Source organism: Glandiceps talaboti, chromosome 15 (assembly GCF_964340395.1).
Source record: "Glandiceps talaboti chromosome 15, keGlaTala1.1, whole genome shotgun sequence".
In the NCBI taxonomy this organism is placed as follows: Eukaryota; Metazoa; Hemichordata; class Enteropneusta; family Spengelidae; genus Glandiceps; species Glandiceps talaboti.
Genome location: NC_135563.1, coordinates 23,390,309 through 23,413,036, shown reverse-complemented (window position 1 = coordinate 23,413,036; position 22,728 = coordinate 23,390,309). Strand labels below are relative to the sequence as shown.

General features: G+C 37.4%; 1 protein-coding gene across 1 annotated transcript; it reads right to left on the bottom strand.

Annotated features, from left to right (window-relative positions):
- Nucleotides 1-10,810: 10,810 nt before the first annotated feature.
- LOC144446699 (uncharacterized) lies at nucleotides 10,811-22,596 on the bottom strand. The gene is made up of 10 exons (XM_078136520.1): nucleotides 22,555-22,596; nucleotides 21,056-21,109; nucleotides 19,688-19,745; nucleotides 18,958-18,999; nucleotides 18,449-18,472; nucleotides 17,391-17,429; nucleotides 16,480-16,535; nucleotides 15,640-15,719; nucleotides 12,371-12,435; nucleotides 10,811-11,540 (listed from the first exon to the last, which is right to left on the bottom strand). Exons 1-10 carry the CDS (start codon nucleotides 22,592-22,594, stop codon nucleotides 11,486-11,488), a joined length of 513 nt encoding a protein of 170 aa, XP_077992646.1. The 5' UTR covers nucleotides 22,595-22,596; the 3' UTR covers nucleotides 10,811-11,485.
- Nucleotides 22,597-22,728: the final 132 nt, after the last annotated feature.

Below are 22,728 nucleotides of genomic sequence, written 5' to 3'. Positions count from 1 at the left end.
TTAGTTCTGTTTTGGGCTTTTTTTCGTTCCGGCGCGGTATTTAACCACAAAACGGGGTTTTGAGTTTGAACCACGGAAAGAAAAAAACTTACATGTAAAAATAGGAGAAGAAAAAACACTCAAACTCAAAAGCAACGCTCCAATATATACCATGCATTGCCAACCCCACATACGAGTTGATGGATAAACCTACGAGCATAGTGTACTCATGGAAGTAGGTGGTGTACTGAATGCAGGTACACACGGTGTAGGTACACTCACGAAATGGCGCGGAATATAATAAAATTCTTGAATGAAACTAAGTCAGTGCCGTGACGATATCAATATACAAATAAATGTTAATAACTATCATTGAAACTCTTACCAATGTCGTTCAAACAGGGGGAGAAAATATTTCAAATGTCACTTCCTTGACTTTCATGATGTCTACAAAGTTGCACGTATTCCCCAGCTGGCAGCGCACTACCCAATCACGTGTTGGCAGACGAACATTTAATTGGCGCTGAAATCTTCTCACTACTTTTCTACCCTATTTACCAAGAATATAATGAAATTTGGTTGAATTTTTTGTATATGCATCAAGAAGATGTTAAAAATTGTCATAAGCGTCAGAAATCATCCTCTTTTTTTGATGAAAGTACAATTTCCCCTTAAAATATGACCGGACCAACCTGTCAACACCCCAGGCAATCACCTCCAAAACAATGAACTAGGCCTTTGTTTTATATAATGTGGCTATTTAAATAAATTTGCTTAATAAGCCTATTTTAAATATTTATTGTTTGCCATAGACCTTCCCCGGCCGTAAACGCCAAGTTCAATGTTGATCCATACACCCTGCACGTGTAGGGTCTATGATTCGTCTCCCAACACGCGTGTACACGTGATCGATCGAGTTGGTTTCGCGGCCGACACGTCAACTCATGATCGATCACTCGATAATCGAGTGAGTTGACTTGTCGGAAACCTCGGAGCGTGTTACAAACAAACAAACATATCAATATACGACATGTATATGTTTTTCTGTATATTTATCTGTGTTTTGTATGAGTATATAACATATACATTTACATGATGTAGTATTTTATTACCCCATGCATATGTTGTTTGTTTGTTTGTTTGTTTGTTTGTTGTTTGGAACACGATTTGGTTCCTGGGCTCCCTGTGCTGTGAATATTACTGATTATTTTCTGAATGACATGTAAACACTCGGGCTAGAAAACCTGTCAAAAGAGGAACTAGGTATAAACTAGACTAAAATGGTCATTCCATCAACAGGCTTCGCACCAGGATAAACCTTTTGGGGTTTTTTTAATAAACAAATGAATCACACGTTGACGTATTTTGACGTTGTGAAAAGGTTCTTTTTTTTCTCTTTAAGTATTAATTTTATTTCTGAATTTGAAAAGTTTCATACATAACAATACATATTTATAAGGTACTGTTTTGTTTTTTTTATGTAATTCTAATTAAATTAGAATTACATAAAAAAAAAACTACCTTATAAACTTAATTAACATTGACGTTTAGAGACAAAATATAAAAGGATTTCAAGTAAACGTGACATATTTTGTGAATGAGCTCTTTCAAGGAGTTCGTTTCTTGCAACCATTGTTGATGAAGCTTTATTGTGAAGGTTACATGTCCAATACTTGTGAATTGACCATTTACCAACCAGAATAATCAGATTTGCTAGATTCTCAAAGGGTGTTTTACATGTGGTTATCCCTCTGAAAAGGTTCTGACATAATTCAAAGTTCCTCACCTGAACCGCGGAAAACAAGCAATAAGTAAATCCTCGGGAGTAAACCGTGAACCACAGACAAACAGACAGGCACAATTTCACCAAATAAATACGGCAGGGTGATCCAGGCGCCTGAACAGTGGGTCCGAAATGTTGACAAACACTGATAATTGAAGGTACAATTTTCAAGTTTGTGTTTAGGACAAAAGTTTAATTCGATACTATGGGTAACCAACAGATGACTTTTCATTTTATACGATAATTAATCTACATTTTCATCCTCCCACGTATTAATTTTAGATGCTGATAAATCTTACTTGTAAGTTTTATATTGAATTTGATAGGTAATCACATTATCGTTTCATACCTGTCATATCCTGTTTATATCACCATCTAGGATTTTGATTCGCTATCTCACTGTGACTAACCGACATGATTCAAACTCAGACACAACGACATTACATGGCCCGATCATTGTAATTTGATCATTTGTTTCGGCCTATAAAGTATAAGCTGAGGCCTACTGCACTATTACATGTAAGATCAGGTGTGTGATAGTCTCGCTTACCCAGCCTCACCGCTGATGGCTCACACTTCATGGCCGAGCTCAGAGGTGGCTAGTAAAGCCATCGAGGTAGCAGTCCTTCTACCTCCATAGTCTAACGTAATTTTGCATTACTCTGTATGATTTTTTTGGCACCTCACAGTTGCCACCGGTTCCACATCCCACTACTGCTTGTTATGGTTATTTTGGGGTTAGGGTTAGGTACTGTATTATCAGAACATGAAATCACTGCTGACAACAATGCAGTGAATCAATGACAAGTGTCACTGAGCTGTGATATGAGGAGAAGAGTGGGTCTCACAGGAGTAAAACAGGAATGGGATATTGGTGATTATAATGGTGTGGAGTGGAGATGTTGACCTCCGTCCCAACGATGTTGGGAGTGTGTCCATCTAGCTCAGTAGTTGTTGGGAATTCTGGTCTTTAGCTCAACCAATTAGATCCAAACATAGGGATTGATTTAGCACTGCAGTATCTTCACAAAATTTCCTCAGGGCCTGTAGTGGTGGTGGTAGTAGTAGTAGACACTAAATGATTCCATTAAAATCATCAATGTGGTGGCAGCGATGGGATCAAGCCTTTACCATTTATTTAGGAGTCGTGTCCTTTTCAATGTCTGTCAATATTTTAAGCCATGTTTCAAAATATTTGAGCGGGGGGGGGCACAGGAGCATGTATTATTGCTTAGATTGCCGCCCTGAATTGTCGTTTTCTTAGGAAAATATCGTACGAATCCTGCTGCTACAAATGTGTCAATCTCTGTTTTTTACTTACAGGTAGGAATATATAGTCAAATGGTTGTTATATTTAGTCTGTAGACCAGGAAAACAACAATCTACACGCCCCTATGGGTGGGGATGGTGGGGGTCAGTTTTAGAGAAATAAAATTGAGGGAGGGCCACTATTTAGCTCGACGGAATTGGGGGAGGGTCACATTTTACGCAGAAGACTGAGCCTGACTTCCACTGCCCCCTGTAATTACTGAAGGTTTCTTTATTCAACCCTGCATACTAGTCAATACAGCGAGTCAAAGTAAAATGTGTCCCTTCCATGATCCTAAAATACGGCCCTTCCCCGAGAACCGATTTGCAAACAGTTACACCTAGTACCTCTTCCCTGAACCGTCTCCCATGCTGAAGGTCACTGGGCTCCTTTATAACTTATAAGGGCCTATCTCATTGTACAGTGCGCCCTCATCGGTTACAACTAACTTCTCGCTGTCGATCTTCTGACCGCAAAAGGGCTTCTACATTCGTTCTTTGTCTCTTCCCACACCAAGAAATTAGAATAGACAGGGAGTGGTGCTCACTGTCGTACTAGTATGGTTACAGTTGTGGGTAATTGCAAAATCAACTTCAAGTCTGAAGTCTAGGCTACATACATTGTATCTATCCCAAATCCTCACATCCAAATGTATTGGATACTCGCACCTTCCTGATCAAACAGAATTAGTATCCTTTCTGCAAATAGTTTAGTTGTGTTCTTAAAATTTCATCAATGTGGAAATTGGGAGGTTACTTTATTTAGGGCGATTTAATCTCTGTCATATGGCATCCCGGTATGGCATACATTGAGCGTACACTGAGTTTGCTCGAGAGGACCTCATGATGACGTACTGCACTATCGTGATAGTTACACCCGTGGGCCACCGTAATATCGTGATAGGTATACGTACTATTAGAATGATAACATCTGACAAAACAAGACCACGTAGGGTTGAACCTAGAAACTCGAACCCAAAACATGATAATGAACATGATACATGGGGAAAGGGTACAGGTGTTGATTTAGAGTCTGTGTTGTTTATAAACCTTGACTTGTAGGTCATAGGTGACTGAATTCAACTTATGCATGTTTGTGATGTTTTCAAGGCTTACAATACTAGCAAGTTTTCCCCAACATTCACCTTGGTTGTACATACAGGAATGTATACAACTGTTTCATGTATTGAATGTTGGTAATTTAAGGGTATCATATTGCGTAATCGCCTCTTTTCCGTTAAATACATAACATTAGAAAAAAAGATGACAGAATTGTAAGCTATTGATTTAATGTCTGTCTTACTTCGTAACATGTTTAACCGATGAAAATGGTCATTTACTGCAAACATATAAGAAATTCCGTACGTCATGCAAATAACCATCAGTTTTCTCTTCTTCCATAAAACGAAATGGTTTGATCTATTTCAAGTTCTCTGTAATTCATAAATTAAAATTGTGTAGTTGGAAATATTGGGTAAGTAGTAATTTATGTTTATTTTCTTCGTAAACTATTGCCCCCATCCCACTCCGTTCGACGCGATATACGCGTTCACCGTCTGCTTCGTACGTGCACATTTTTCTGCAGAAAAAAGTATATACCCAAATTCTCAAAAATCCCGACCCATGTAGAGTATAAATTCCAGACCAACACACAACATGGGGGCATGGTTAAATGCTCAATTATATCAAATGTAAGTGAATTAAAAACAACTTTATTACGCCCATCGCCAGGCGATATGGATGTAACATTCCAAAACAGTAAACTAAGAAGTTAGGTTCCAATAGTAAAATTACACAAAATTAAACTTAAATTTCTAAGAAATTTATGGCTGTCTAAATTGTTCATGTTTACATACAATAGAGATAAACGACAACCAACAACAACAACAACAACAACAACAACAACAACAACAACAAGTCATAATGAATATAAACTGAGTAAAACACTCGATCCAAGTTGCAAGTTCTTGGTACCATTCCTCTGTGCGAAGACGTCCTTCAGTACTAGTTTTCAATGTGCACCATATCAAGATTAAAATATTTAAAACAAACAAAAGAGAGAAAAAAAGAAAAAAAAAGTACAGTTTAAACATATGAAATAAAACTAAATTTGAATGAATAAGACAACTTACCACTAGCGTATATTTTTATACCCTCTGGATTTGCTGAGTTCTTATCTGTCGCCATTAGACCAATACACCGTTCAGATTCTTGCGTGTCAATGACTGGGCAGAAATTGAAATATGACTGGTAAGGATGATGAAATCAGCTTTATACTGCCAGGCTGCCAGGGTAGCATTCAACATTCGCATCGTGAGTTCATGGGTTCACGTCCTTTAATTGGCCGGGCGAAACGATTATGTTACCGGGTGTGGTGGGTTACTATATTTCAAGCCTTGTAAAAATGTTTCTTAATAAAGATTAAATATCTTATAAACGTTCACATAAAATGATGAATCAAGACATAATTAATGACCAAAAAAACCCGTTATGATCTGAAATATTCTCTTTTGAATGCAAACATGCTCCGCGCACGTTTTAGTCACATGTTCTACTATTGTAAAGCAAGAGTGGCCCTGAGGTTTTGCACGTGACGACCCACACGTGCACCGTGTCTCTCTCAAACGTCCGTGGTTAGAAGAAAGTGGAGAGGTGAGGGGGGGGGGGGGTTTAACGAAATTGTGGTGTAACTACAACCATTTCCATTTTATTTGCAATGATCTATTCTGGGGGAGGTAACGAAAACACTGAAAACAATTATTTTACCTTAAAAGATCAGCAATCCTTCAAATCGTTCTCATTTGTAAAGTTTATGTACACTTTACCCCTTTACTACCGATTTTTCATTCTTCGGGATATTAGTTCCTTCTTGGATTAATTTAATTAAGGTTCAATATACATTTTACATGTAAAACTTTGTTTCCACTACAGCCATCATGGCCATCCACTACGTAGACTGGAACTGGTGACGATGTTTGTGAATTTTCTTATGTGTGTGAATGAACGGATAGCTGTGATGGATAATTATGTACTAGTACCATTCATGAAGTCTTCTTAGTTCGCAAGATCGAGAATTTGGTGACATATTTGTGGTACGATGTACGTTCGGCCGTACGAAGTCTAGGGGATAGTTTTACTGAATGTCTTCAGTCGTGTACAAGACTAAAGTCAAAGTTAATAAAGTTAAATTATTTTGTTAAGTTAGTTGGTTTAAGAAAATAAATATACCCAATGTGGTCATGTCATTTCTCAGTCTGGTATTTCTCAGTCAAGTGTTTTGCAAAGTGTAACAATCTCATTCAGGTAGGTGTATTTGTGTCAGTTATGCCCAATATACAATCTTATATAATATAAGTGCGTTGATTACAAACTGACATTTCGTTCTTTTTTGGCTCATTATATTATTACATTTCGAACTTGACGTAGCCTTCACGTAGACTTGAAGGACTAACGTTACCACTCTACTTGTTATCCTGACTAACATGTATAGGAAAATGTCAGTTAGGATAGCAAATAGAGTGATAGTGGTAGTCCTTCGAGTCTATGTGTAGCCTAAACTTGATGAAGTTGGTTAACAAGACAGCAAGGGTACAAATGTTTTCTCCTAGCAACGCTTTAACAGTTTCAAACAGTCTTTGTTGTGCTCTTGCGCCTTTCGTCCATACTTTACTTGTCCGTACTTGATATACACTTTCTCATATATATATATATATATATATATATATATATATATATATATATATAATATAATATATATATATATATATATAATATAATATATATATATATATATATATATATATATATATATATATATATATATATATATATATATATATATATATATATATATATATATATATATATATATATATATATAGACACACGCTATTAATATACCGTTACATTGGATTATTAAACTAACTTGTAGAACTCGTACATGGTATGAATGACTGCTAAATGAATCGATTCCATTGTGTATGATGCATCATATATACACAGTCATACACTACTGCTTTGCTCCTGGAGTGAACCAACAGTGTGATGCAACTCGGCCTGATGTTTAACACGCATCTCCCGCGTGCTTTCCCAAACTTGCCCGGTCATGACCGGAGTTAACCTCGGAGGAGCGGAATACGTTATACTACTAGGAAATAACGTACCGTCATACTTTGTTAGGTAAAAACTGACATATGGCATAACAGTAGAGACCAAGTCAAATCTCTACATATGAGTAGGGCTCGACAGGCATTAGCGACAGCGGTGTTTATGTTCACAAAACAGTTCAGTAATTACAAGAAGGGCCGGGGGAAATCAAGCCCGGTCTGTGACATAAAATGTGACCCTCTCCCTAGTCCGTTAATGGCGTTATGCTAAAAAGTGACCCTCCCCCAATTTCCTCTCTCTGAATATCCCCCTCCCCATATTTAAATAATGTTAATGAAAAACATTTTAACACCGGTTACCACCTCCATGTGGCGTAGTTGTTAAAGCTCAGTATTTCAGTAGTCAGGAGGTCCTGGGTTCGAATGCCACTAGAGACACTTGCAGACTTTGGAACTCGTGGCAGCGGTGGGATGTGGTATCAGCAGACTTTGGAACTCGTGGCAGCGGTGGGATGTGGTAACTGCAGATTTTCGAACTAGTGGCAGCGGTGGGATGTGGTATCAGCAGACTTTGGAACTCGTGGCAGCGGTGGGATGTGGTAACAGCAGATTTTCGAACTAGTGGCAGCGGTGGGATCATGCCAAAATCACGAAATAATATAGTTAAATATAAAAAAAATAGTAAATGTAAAATGTGACCCTCCCCTAATTTCCATTTTTTTTCAAAATACGACCCTCTACGAGGACCGATTTGTAAAGAGTGACAACCCCCCCCCCCCGTGATAACTGAAGGCTCCCTAGTCCATTTGACCGGAAAATACCCCCAACAAAACTCCCGCTTTAATAGTATTGTAGATATAGTTATTATATACATGTAAAAGGTCGTACGTTTAGGTGTATTATAATCAGATTTCAGATACCAAATATCTTTTATGATATGAAATCTACTGTGACTGTACGACCGCCATCCGGAGATATTAGACAACGGCCCGGTTACACAACAATACGAAGCCCAACGGCGTTATCACTACTGCCACACTCAACAATTTTATCACAATCTGACTGCCTGCGATAGACGGGCTTTAGTTTTACCTGAACATTTTCAAGACACGTGCAACATTACATGCAAGACGTGCTAAAAATCGCTCGTGTTCAATACCACCGTGATATAGTGTAATATGATATGATTTTATAATGCAAATGGAAACTTGCTGTGATCTCGACCCGCAAGTTTTGTAACCGTATTTGTCGGATAATATCATTGAAAGTATTTCTTTTGTAAAATGAGATACATTGAATCAATGGTGTGGACCTTGGAAAAATATTCCACCCTCATACTATGAGTGGATCTAGTTAGGATAAGTAAGATAAAGTTGAGAACTTATCACTGAGTACTCCTACAATTTCTCATTCGTAAAAGCTATGGAGTGTATTCTGAAACATGCAATACTGAATGTTCTAGTTAAGACATTCTGCAAACAAAGGCTAAGTTGCCCTAAATTCGTGTTCTCGCAATCGGCGTGACCTCCCAACTGCGATAGCAATATCTTGCAGACAAAACATTATGTCACTTCATTTTCGTTATCGCGTATGATAGTGAATATCCGAGTTAATACGGCGATTTCTGGGGTAACACCCGGCGAAGGGAAGGTGTTTGCTACCATAGACACTACACGTGTAGGGTCTATGGTGCTACCATGGAGAATAGATGGTGTGATGCCAGTGCGATGAAATTACACTCCCTTTAATACTTGACTGAACATTTTGACATCCATCTCCGAAATCATGTGATCCATCCATGACCAAAGCTCAACCTGATCTGCCATTCGAGTTTGATTACATTGAAAACCCAATTTACATGTCAACAACAATGAGATTACAATTTAATTAATAACTCTTAATTTACACACCCTTAGAGATATTACAACAAAATTTCACACTGATCTGCACAGCAGTTTTGGAGTTTTTTAGTCATTTGACCAAAATCACATTTTCCCAACCTAATTTGCCAATAGGACTATGTTGAACAATTCTACACACCATAGGAAAATCCCCAGATCAACCTGCCCTGTTCTTTTGGTGTGCAATTTTTCTCCAAACAATTGGCCCAAATCTATGGTGCAGCCCTTTCAGTTGTGCTAAAAATGTTGTCATCTAATTTGCATATCATCAGTTTGATTACCTGTACTTGGTCCAATTACTGAACAGTCTGCAGGTAGGTTACACTGACCTGTATTTGGCACCTAAGGCTGCCATTCAAAATTGATCACCTATCAAAAAATTCAAGTTCTGTTACCATGGTTACACTAAATAACTTTTCTCTAAAGTTGAACAATTAGATGTTATTCCCCAATATTGGAGAATAACATAATTATACCAGCGCCAATAATATCAAAGAAAAATCTTGGAAAGTACTGGCAATTTTGAATGTTCTGACTCATACTTCAAACACAGCAGAACCAGTGATGTAGACACATGTTGTCATGACGTAGAAAGACCAGAGTATATATTCCATATTTTTTGTTCAACTTAGCTTGTGAGTCGTGTATGGCATAAATTCCCTTATTTCATCACATGGCAGAATATATTTGTGTATAGAGATTGAAATATATTCTCCTCAATGCAAGGTGAAATCACAATTACAGTGTACATACTACTTACCACAATTACAGTGTACATTCTACTTACCACAATTACGGTGTACATACTACTTACCACAATTACAGTGAACATACTACTTACCACAATTACAGTGGACATACTACTTACCACAATTACAGTGGACATACTACTTACCACAATTATGGTGGACATACTACTTACCACAACTACGGTGTACATACTACTTACCACAACTACGGTGTACATACTACTTATCACAATTACGGTGTACATACTACTTTATTGACAATTACAATTAAAGAATTCTACATTTCTACCTAAACAATGACATCAAAATATAAAATCAAAAGTTGGGAAAGATATCTGAGGATTTGTTTTACTTCATAAATAACATAGGACCTTTTTAGTAAACTATTTGGTGGTGAGGGGACACCCCAAGTAGTACTTGACCTTCTAATTACACATTAGTCTCTCTCCTTATTCAGTAAACATACATGTACAATTCTTACTATGTTACAAAATAAAACATTATGTGAACGGCCATTCAACTCTTTGTTGTTTACTTGGCATCTCAGACACAATACACATGTGTACTTGACTGTACTAGATTCTGGGATGTCATTCAACTTATGTCGTAACAGAATACACAACTCTAATTTGGGATGTCATTCAACCCGGTTGTTTACAGGGTAACTCAAGACAGAATACACAACTTGATTGTGAAGTCATTCAACCCTCTCTACTTTACCAGGTACTTCAGACACACTGATTTTGGGAAGTCACTCACCTCTTTGTTATCTCTGATTGAATTGATAACACACTAGAATAACTAACATATGTTTGATTTGTAAAGTCCTGGACATTTCTATTAGGGTAACCCTATTTATTTAGCTGTTTCTCATTGTCAGGTTATTCAGTACCTGCAACAACACCCACATGTACACACACACACACACACACACACACACACACACACACACACACACACACACCCACCCACCCCCCCCACCCCCACACACACACACTATTAAGTTGTTTAACAATAGGTTACCCCTATCTATTTTTCTGTTCCACATGACCTGATTGACCATTCTTTTTTCAATCATTGCAATGAGAAACAAAAATATAGATCGGTCTGACATCCTTCACCTCGTTAACACTGTATGAGGTACTAGTAAATATGAATAGTATCGCTTACTATGTACTATGGTGACAATTAAACACAACTAAATCAAAGTAAGTTGAGTGAGACTTCTTCTATATGGTCAATATTACACTTTGAAAGTTGGTACTAGGACATAATAATCTGTAACTGCATTGGAAGGAACACTGATTGTTTGTGGTATGAACTGTACTATTCCAAGTAGGGTTTCAGCTGACAGTGGTAGGCAGCTACAATTCATGCAAGGAGTTCCTTCAGGTTTTTGCTCAGGTTCCAAACAACAATTTTGGTATAAGATATGGGAATCTATGCAATTCAAACAAGACCCCCCCCCCCCCCACATAGTGTGTTTGTTCAGAGTGGTAGGTAGGTACAAACCAACCACACGAGTTACAATAGGTTTTTTGCTCATGTACCAAGTAAAATTGTAGCACAATGTATTTGAATGTATTGTATCAATTCAGCCCCATATTGCCTGAGTTCCTAAATCTTCACAATAACACTGATGTGGGACAAATAAAAGTATCATGCAATAAAATCTAATGGTCTGTTGAAACCTCCTCTTCTGTTCATGTATTGTCTAGGGAAAAACAAAACAATAATACATAAATCAAGTATAGATTTAAAACATGGACTTTAGTAGCAGTATTTCTTATTTATTTCAATCATCCACCTGGAATATAGGCACTGTAGTAAATGTTCATAATGTAACTAGCCTAGAACGAAGGTGATGGGGATTTTGAATTTTGTTTTCCAGTCTCAAAACAAAATTCAAAATCCCCATCGCCTGGATTCTAGGTTACATGATGTAACATGTTCATTCAGTATTCATTATTACATCAATCTTTACCAATTTATAGAAGCTGACCACTGTCTACATGGCATGAAAATACACTTTGAAATCACTAGAAATCCAACCCATCTCTGACGCTTGATTTCAAATAATGTCTTTAATTGTCATGAATCACAATATTATAATAACAGCCAATACAACGTTGTAAAGAACACCACAGGGATTATCATCTGTCCTGATTGACGATCTTCATCAGGATAATTTAAAAGTCCCTAGTTAAAGCTGACCACTAGGTGGCAGTATGGATCAGCTGATTATACATGTTAGGTAGTTCAATGTTTGATAGGCTGCAAGAGATCAGCTGGAGCTATGGAATAAGTCATTTTGAGTGTAATTATACATGTGTTATGCAAGTCAAATGAAATTTTCTACTCAGAGTCAAAAACAAAGTTTTGGAACTGAATAAATTTATGCAAGTCATTTGCAGATTACCAGGCTGATGAACATGTCATACACATGTACATAGTTCATATTTTACTATTAATACATAACTTTTGATTAACTACTCTTCTATGATTCAATACGATAAACAAATGTTACTGCCAATGGATACTGACCTGTATTTTCTCTTCCTATTTATGTTGACTGCAAATGCATTATTAGACCCAGGAACATGTTTGTTCTGCAACGGTAAAAGTTAAAAAATAATTATTGATTCACATTGATTGAAGAGTGTGTTATATGAAACAGAACACCCATACCCTATAATTGGCCTATGTACAGAACACCGATACCCTACAATTGGCCAATGTACAGAACACCCATACCCTATAATTGGCATATGTACAGAACACCCATACCCTATAATTGGCCTATGTACAGAACACCCATACCCTACAATTGGCCAATGTACAGAACACCCATACCCTATAATTGGCCTATGTACAGAACACCCATAACCTATAACTGGCCTATGTACAGAACACCCATAACCTATAACTGGCCTATGTACAGAACACCCATACCCAATAATTGGCCTATGTACAGAACACTGATACCCTATAACTGGCCTATGTACAGAACACCCATACCCAATAATTGGCATATGTACAGAACACCCATACCCTATAATTGGCCTATGTACAGAACACCCATACCCTATAATTGGCCTATGTACAGAACACCCATACCCAATAATTGGCATATGTACAGAACACCCATACCCTATAATTGGCCTATGTACAGAACACCCATACCCTATAATTGGCCTATGTACAGAACACCCATACCCTATAATTGGCCTATGTACAGAACACCCATACCCTATAATTGGCCTATGTACAGAACACCCATACCCTATAATTGGCCTATGTACAGAACACCCATACCCTATAATTGGCCTATGCACAGAACACCCATACCCTATAATTGGCCTATGTACAGAACACCCATACCCTATAATTGGCCTATGTACAGAACACCCATATCCAATAATTGGCCTATGTACAGAACACCCATACCCTATAATTGGCATATGTACAGAACACCCATACCCTATAATTGGGATCCATACTTAGTAAAGGACATTGTAAGAATTGAAAAGATCCAGCGACGAGGTGCTCGTTTTGTTAAACGAGACTATTCTAGAAGATCCAGTGTAACAAATATGCTACAGAGTTTGAAATGGGAACCATTAGCAGATAGACGACAAAATGCTAGATTAATATTACTATTCCAAATTGTAAATGGGGAAATAGCAATCACTAGAGACACCAGTCTTCTAGCACCAGGTAGAAGAGGCCGTTTTAAGCACCTTGGGTTTAAACACCAAGCATATCAGCACAGTTTCTTTCCTAAAACCATTAGGGACTGGAACTCACTAAGCCCTGATATGAAAGTCTGTCAGGACACTGATACTTTCAAGGCAAATCTACATAAACACTACTACTAGGTTTTTGTATGCACCCCTTCCCCCAGCTGTGATATCCGTAAGGAGATTAGCTGGTATTATATAGATAGATAGATAGATAATTGGCCTATGCACAGAACACCCATACCCTATAATTGGCCTATGTACAGAACACCCATACCCTATAATTGGCCTATGCACAGAACACCCATACCCTATAATTGGCCTATGTACAGAACACCCATACCCTACAATTGGCCTATGTACAGAACACCCATACCCTATAATTGGCCTATGTACAGAACACCCATACCCTATAATTGGCCTATGTGCAGAACACCCATACCCTATAATTGGCCTATGTACAGAACACCCATACCCTATATTTGGCCTATGTACAGAACACCCATACCCTATAATTGGCCTATGTACAGAACACCCATACCCTATAATTGGCCTATGTACAGAACACCCATACCCTATAATTGGCCTATGTACAGAACACCCATACCCTATAATTGGCCTATGTACAGAACACCCATACCCTATAATTGGCCTATGTACAGAACACCCATACCCTAGAATTGGCCTATGTACAGAACACCCATACCCTATAATTGGCCTATGTACAGAACACCCATACCCTAGAATTGGCCTATGTACAGAACACCCATACCCTATAATTGGCCTATGTACAGAACACCCATACCCTATAATTGGCCTATGTACAGAACACCCATATCCAATAATTGGCCTATGTACAGAACACCCATACCCTATAATTGGCCTATGTACAGAACACCCATACCCTATAATTGGCCAATGTACAGAACACCCATACCCTATAATTGGCCTATGTACAGAACACCCATACCCTATAATTGGCCTATGTACAGAACACCGATACCCTATAATTGGCCTATGTACAGAACACCCATACCCTATAATTGGCCTATGTACAGAACACCCATACCCTATAATTGGCCTATGTACAGAACACCCATACCCTATAATTGGCCTATGTACAGAACACCCATACCCTATAATTGGCCTATGTACAGAACACCCATATCCAATAATTGGCCTATGTACAGAACACCCATACCCTATAATTGGCCTATGTACAGAACACCCATACCCTATAATTGGCATATGTACAGAACACCCATACCCTATAATTGGCCTATGTACAGAACACCCATACCCTATAATTGGCCTATGTACAGAACACCCATACCCTATAATTGGCCTATGCACAGAACACCCATACCCTATAATTGGCCTATGTACAGAACACCCATACCCTATAATTGGCCTATGCACAGAACACCCATACCCTATAATTGGCCTATGTACAGAACACCCATATCCTATAATTGGCCTATGTACAGAACACCCATACCCTATAATTGGCCTATGTACAGAACACCCATACCCTAGAATTGGCCTATGTACAGAACACCCATACCCTATAATTGGCCTATGTACAGAACACCCATACCCTATAATTGGCCTATGTACAGAACACCCATATCCTATAATTGGCCTATGTACAGAACACCCATACCCTATAATTGGCATATGTACAGAACACCCATATCCTACAATTGGCCAATGTACAGAACACCCATACCCTATAATTGGCCTATGTACAGAACACCCATACCCTATAACTGGATTAGGTTATGTTATAACCTTCATGTCTTTAACACCCCATCACCACCACCACCACCACCACCACCACCACCCCCCTCCTCCCCCCCCCCTCTCTCTCTCTCTCTCTCTCTCTCTCTCTCTCTCTCTCTCTCTCTCTCTCTCTCTCTCTCTCTCTCTCTCTCTCTCTCTCTCTCTCTCTCTCTCTCTCTCTCTCTCTCTCTCTCTCTCTCTCTCTCTCTCTCTCTCTCTCTCTCTCTCTCTCTCTCTATTCTGATGGTATACTCTGTATTATTATTACAAAACACTCATGTATACACATACCTTAGTTGTATCAAAGCCTGAAAATCCCATCATCTTCATCATATCTATCTCCTCTTCACTTTTACCTGCCATTTCGGATTCTGAAAAATATTATTAAAAAAATAATTAAGATGTGGGATGTGTGTGTGTGTGTGTGTGTGTGTGTGTGTGTGTGTGTGTGTGTGTGTGTGTGTATGTGTGTGTGTGTGCATGTGCGTGGTGGGGGAGGAGTTGTCACACTGGATATATCAATAGCATGCATGTACTAAAACTTTGACAAAACACTATCATTTTCAGTAGTATTATGGAAGCTTTAAATTCCTACTTTATCATGTTAAAATATTATATATCATTTTCTACAACATGGTTAAGTGTCTGCTGTGCATACTCTTCAGAAAACTTGACTGACTTTCATTTCAAATACATTATTCCCCATGAATTAACTGAAATATTCAATTAACCTCACTTTGATTTTGATTAAACAATATTTTTCCACTTGAAGGTCAAACATTACATACCACTTGATTTTAACTCACACAATTTGATACAAAATGCAACTAAGATAAATCAAGCTAACCTTTGTCCCTTCAATCACAAAACATACAAAAATGTTTTGATGTCATCAACCTAAATGATATGAATCATATACAATGTATGGTATCACAATACGATAAACAAGTTCAAAACATGAATTTGCTTTTCATCTGATTTTAATAACAAATAGATTAGTTCATTGACCTTAGAGGTAACAATCTACTGTCTGTGGTTGATTTGAAGTTTGTCTCTGGCGAAATATTAACATAGTGTTTGTGTTTGAGATGTACACTGTGTAAGTATAACATTAGAAAAACACTAGCATACCATCAAATTCGTAAAGTGATTGTTCTGTTTTGGAGTCACTATGTCTTCTTGGGGATCTACAAAAAAAATGACAGGATCGTTGTAAGTCCAGGAATACAATGCATATAACACATTAAAGAACTGAACAGTAACAGGTGTTGTTTTATAGAATCAAAGTTGACCATAAGGTATATGAAACAGGAGCATTTACTGCTAGGTCAAAACAATCAGGTGACACCATAGATGGCTGATAAATATATAACAATGATTTAGTGGGTAGACTTGATTGACTACCGCCGGTTTATCAAGGTGTACACAGGGATGGTGCACACGCATTCCGTTGGGGATACCAGAATAACACAAATGATTTTGTCGGTTGTAGATGGTCAAACATGGTGGTGGGGAGCGAAAAACGTAATCTGAAAGTTTATATTTCTGTTATATGTACTTAAATTAGCAAAATAATGTCCTTGCATATGAAGCTAAGAGTTGAAATATAATTTTAGAGTAGCTGTGCGAGTTTTATGATATCTATCGGGAGATGACATATTTGAATATGTGAACACTGTCAGTCGACACTTGATTGGATCCCTCAGACTAACTATCTAGAGCATATGACGGTGCACCCCAGTCATGACCCCGGTGCAATCGACCGGGACACTAAATCATGTCCATCCACTGCAAGCTACATTACTTCAATGGTGATATCACTGCATAGCAAAATGAGAAGAAGTCACGGATATGAACAGCGCCCTCTATCAGAGACATGAATTTACTTTTGTTTTTATGGTTGCCGCTGTAAATGAACAACTGTAAACCTAAATCATAAAATGGGAACATACATTTTTGTAGCAATAACTACAAAGTGAGTGAACAAATGCAAGGTAACAGCGTCTGCCAAACAGGTAGTGTATTGATCATATATAGCTTACCTTGATCTTGACCTTCTTGATTTATGTGGTGACCTTGACCTGAGCGAGGAAAACAATATAATTCATTGGTATGGGGTACAAAACATCAGTTTAAAGTGACAAATCTTATCTTTTTAAATATGAACCAAACGTATCAAAACTAAACAGACTAGACATAGAAGACATAATAAGGGACATCTTATCAGAAAATACAATGTACATCTTGTGCAATAGGCCTATCCAAAATTTGCCATGGTGGCGCTCTACTTCCTGTCTATGTGTACCTTGGGGTATACAAGGCATAGTTTACTTGGTTAACCCTCAATGTCTGAATAATACGCAAAACATCCCTGATTTACACTTCTACAGAATACCAAGGGAATGGTACTATGAGGTGATGATACCCCCAATTTGAGCACGGGCGCTGTATTCTCAATTTCCTGTTTGAAGTCTGCCATGGCCTATTCAAGGTAATAAGATGGTATATCACTCAATTCTACTGCATCATAATGAGATGTTCGATGTACAGTGTGCCCTCACATGCTGTATGTGGGGCTGACTGATGTGCATGGTGGGTAGGGGCAGCCATGTTGGTTTGGTGTCTTTGTATGTAAAAAATGTCTTTATCGTGTCTTGTCAAATAAAACATTGGAAATACCAATATTGTTGCGTGAATGGTTATAATAGGAATGAAAGGAAGTAACTTTTCCAAAAGATAACAAATAGTTCGCTATGTAACAGCATAGTTTGTGCAAAGGTTCCAAAAAGTTTCAAAATAAAAATAGGGTTGTCGGTGGCCGAGTGGTTAAAACCACTTGCCTCTTACCACTGCGGTAGGGGTTCGAACCCCATTCAGGGTTTGATTAAATTTACCACGCTGTAAGTAAGAAGAGTGTCGTTCAGATTGACTCTACCGAACAAGGCAGATTTCCCCGGGTATCCCGGTTTCCTCCTGCATTAACACTGACCCCATGAGGGATGGCCCTCACTGGACTTCTTGGGAGACAAGTGTTTATATGTTTAAAGAACTATCCAGTATAAGTAAAGATTATTTATTTTATTTATTTAAACTAACTTACCTTCGCCTTCTTGGGGATCGTGATCTGTAAGAAAAGAAATGTACACCACAATTTAATGGAAATTATAGATATTATGAAAAATCTAACCCTAAATTGTATCATTTCACATAACGTCATTCATATGACTATCAAACCCTATGATGTTCCAAACAGTCACTGCAATTCCTCTTGTAAACAAGCCTCATAGACAACCAGAAATCCAGCATTTCAAATGTTAAACATAGTGTAAACTGTACAAAATATCATTCTTTATACATTTGTGTAACAACTTTTTGAACCATATGTTTCGAATCACAGGGAAATCATTAAAAATTCAACCACAGACTGGCATATCAATATATTGTTCGCCAAACACTGTTCCACATCTGTTACTCAAGATCATTTATCAGGTACAAAGGGAAAATGAATTCTCACAGCAAGATATAGAATGTTATTTTGACAAATTCAATATACTTATATCTAGATACTATGATACAATGTTTACAGTTTTTTAAGTTTCATCTACTCACCTTGATCTACTTCTTCTAGATCTGTGTAATGGTGAGCGTGATCTGTGAAAACAGCAAGAGATATATTCTCTCTATTTACTACCATATCTTTCCTTGTCTATATATTTCATCATATTTTCCATGTACACATAGATGTTGCGTTTCCAATATTCCTCACATGGGATGGACTACTTATCTTTCTGTACTGACTTTACATGTTTACTTACAACTATTTCAAAAAGCAACTGATTTTCTGATAAAAACAGCACTGCAGTTGAATGATGTGTACACAGACTATTTTATGATATCAAGCATGTCAATACACCATAGGCTGGTTATCAAAAAGACAAAAGATTACACTATTTGGCCACTAGGGGTGCACTTCAAAAGTGGCTTTGAACCAGAAGGGAAGGTACTATAATTACCCTTGGAACAATCATCATTTCCCAGTGTTTCACGGCAAGTTGGTTGCATTCTCAATCAGTCAAAACATTCTGCCAACTTTATTTCTAATTTCATAATTTTCAGGAACTTAAGAGTTGTTTTAGTCACATTTTGTAGATCACTGCATGTACTACCATTGTAATTTTAGTCCTCACTTTTCCTAATATGGAGTGTCCTCTCATGACATTTTTATTTAAAATGACGACAATTATTGTAAAGAGTTATTTTACTTATGATTGTCTTAATAATAATTATGTGTATGTAAACTTTGTTAATATCTTTGTCACACAAAATATGACTCACATACCTTGACCTTCGCTTACTTCTTGGTGAATGTGATCTGGAGCGACTTCGGTGATGACGATCTAAGAGTAAATATTGACAAATATATCAGATAGCTATACATACATACATACATACATACATACATACATACATACATACATACATACATACATACATACATACATACATACATACATACATACATACATACATACATACATACATACATACATACATCCATCCATCCATACATACATACATACATACATACATACATACATACATACATACATACATACATACATACATACATACATACATACATACATACATACATACATACATACATACATAAATCATGATGCAGAAAATGTTATTTACATTCACTATAAATCATAAACCCATTATTATATTTTTATTTATTTATCTATTTATCAATTTATGTGGTTATATTATTTAAATCATAAATGATATTTCCATATCACTATATAGGGTACATAATGATAAAACCTTTACAGCCCAGATACGGGTTTTACAGACCTTAACCTCGGTCTGCAAAACCCATATCAAAGTTGTAAACATTCAAATGTATTATGTTATAGTCTCCCAAATGTTAGCAACTTGTGAGTGAATTTCATTGAACTTGACATTCACTAGACTGTAAGATACGTCGTGACGTTTCACCCTCAACGGCCTGTTAGGGGTTGCCTGATGTTTGAGGGCGCCCCATCACGGCGTACCTTACAGACTTGACATTCACTGGTTGTTGTAATTTGTTTTCAAGACTCAATGTCAAATAGATAACCATCAATTGTTAATTTCTGACAAAGTGACAACCAGTGACAGGTGAATCCCAGGTATGCTTAAATTAACATGTCACTTTATTTAATCAATACAGACAAATCATGATTGTTATGGGTTTAACAACACATGATGTAATCAGGATGCTATCACACACCAATAATAGCTATACATGACATCTTCATTCAAAGCCCTGTTCTAGTACATCCTAACTTACATTTGCATTTTTGTACAGCTCAGTTTTGTAACAGGTGGGAAATATTCATTATTAAACCCCAATGCGTAAATCCCATGGTCTTGGGTCACTACAATCTTATCAGTGGAGGTAAAAGGATTAAATAGAAACATTCTGCTGACATTGACATTGACAAATTTACAGCTGATTGCATAACTGATATGAACTTTAACCTGATCTAGTATATACTTCATACATGTACTATGCTTCATATGGGAAGTGGTATTTTAGTATGTTTGAGATACAGTAAACCTAAATATTTTTACTAGAAACTTTGCGATTTTAGAGTCTTCAGCTAGTTCTCAAAGAAGATTTTTACTGTTAAATTTAAGAAGGAATAATTTGTTATCTCACCTCTTCTTCTACGTTCTCTTGTTCTTTCCCTGGATGTTGATCTTGAACGCCGTCCTAAATTTTAAAAAAAGTTTTGTTAATACCAACTCTATTTCACAAAATATGAATATGACTTGCACAAAGGACTGGTTAGCGATGACTAGCTAGTCAATGGGGGGGGGGGGGGGGGGCAGCCACTATCAGAATGCCTGACAACAATTTTGTTAAAAATCTGCTCTTGAAACCACTTTTGTCATTGTTTTTCAAGCACAACAAGTAACAATGGAAGGAGGGAGAACAACGTGACTTATGAGATGTCAGAGAGGTGGGGGCTGTGAAATCAGAGAGTGATGAATTTAGTTTTTTTTATTTTAGTGAAGGTTTACTAGTAGTAGTACACATCGTTTTTAATTCAACTCAGTGCAGTAAAAAGGTAGACACTCTTGCATCCTGGTGATACGTCAATGGTATGTCTTGGTAGTGATTATTGCTTGTCGTACCTCAATACTGGAATAAACCATGTCTTTCACATGCAATATCATTCAAGAGGGAACCAAGCAAGTAGACAAATTCATTGTTTCTGCTTCTGCTTGATACTGTGCAAAACACCTTGCAGTTATCACACACAGGTAGTTGTGGAATTGATGTCCTGTTGAATGTTTACAGTTTATGGTGAGCTCTGGTTTGAAGGTCTTGTAAGTTTACTTTTTTGTCAATGTTGTTAGCACCCCTGTTGACCATAAGCTAACTGTAATGCTTAGAATATGGAATGTACAATAATGGCTCATGTGTCAGTCTACCAAGCAAGATTCCCTGATCAACGGAATGTTTTGTATATGGATCAAATCATGGTATTTAGAAGTCTGCACATGCCCAAGTCACAATACAACAATTACAATAACTCATCTCTCTTATTCACTTCCTTCATTCTGTGTTATACACATAGTATTTGGTATGACTAGCTCAGGAAATATACACCCTGTTCACTCTTACACTTTCTTTCATCTCAACGACATGTCAGAGTGAACCATGGATGTGTCAGAGGAGAATAGTACATTCATGTTTGGTACATGTATGACTATGGTAATACGACATGGCGCCCTCTAACAATAACGAAAAAGAAATAACAATAATACGGCAGTAATAATAAACACCACACAGCGAAGACAGTTTGAACTATCGCTATTTAGGTTGTTCTTGTTCTGATAGTTTGCTATCGATCGAGATTTATACATACTATATGTTTATCAATAAACGTTCAGTAGTAACTTGTAAGCACTTCCACAGTGTCACCTTGGCTGTTTATTGTGTACATCATATCACTACATTGTACATGGACCGTGCGTACAACAAACGTTGCCCTAAGCTCCACAATTTTAATATACAAATACTCCCTGTTGGCCACGAGTTCACAGCATTGCCAAAAAAACCACGAGCACAAGAAAACCGAAGTAAGTGTATGTACTCTGAAATATTAGAAAAGGTACACATCTAACGAAATAACTTGAAAATATAATCACCTCGTCTCGGTGAACGAGATCGACTCCTGCTCCGCGCCATCTTGGATATATACCGGAAAGAGTACTCCTCAGCGTATTCATCTTTGTCGAAGACGCTTGTACCACGCGTAAACTAGATGCCGGCAGGATGACTTTCGCTGTAAAACTTAGGTCACTTTCAAAAGAGCGGCAGAG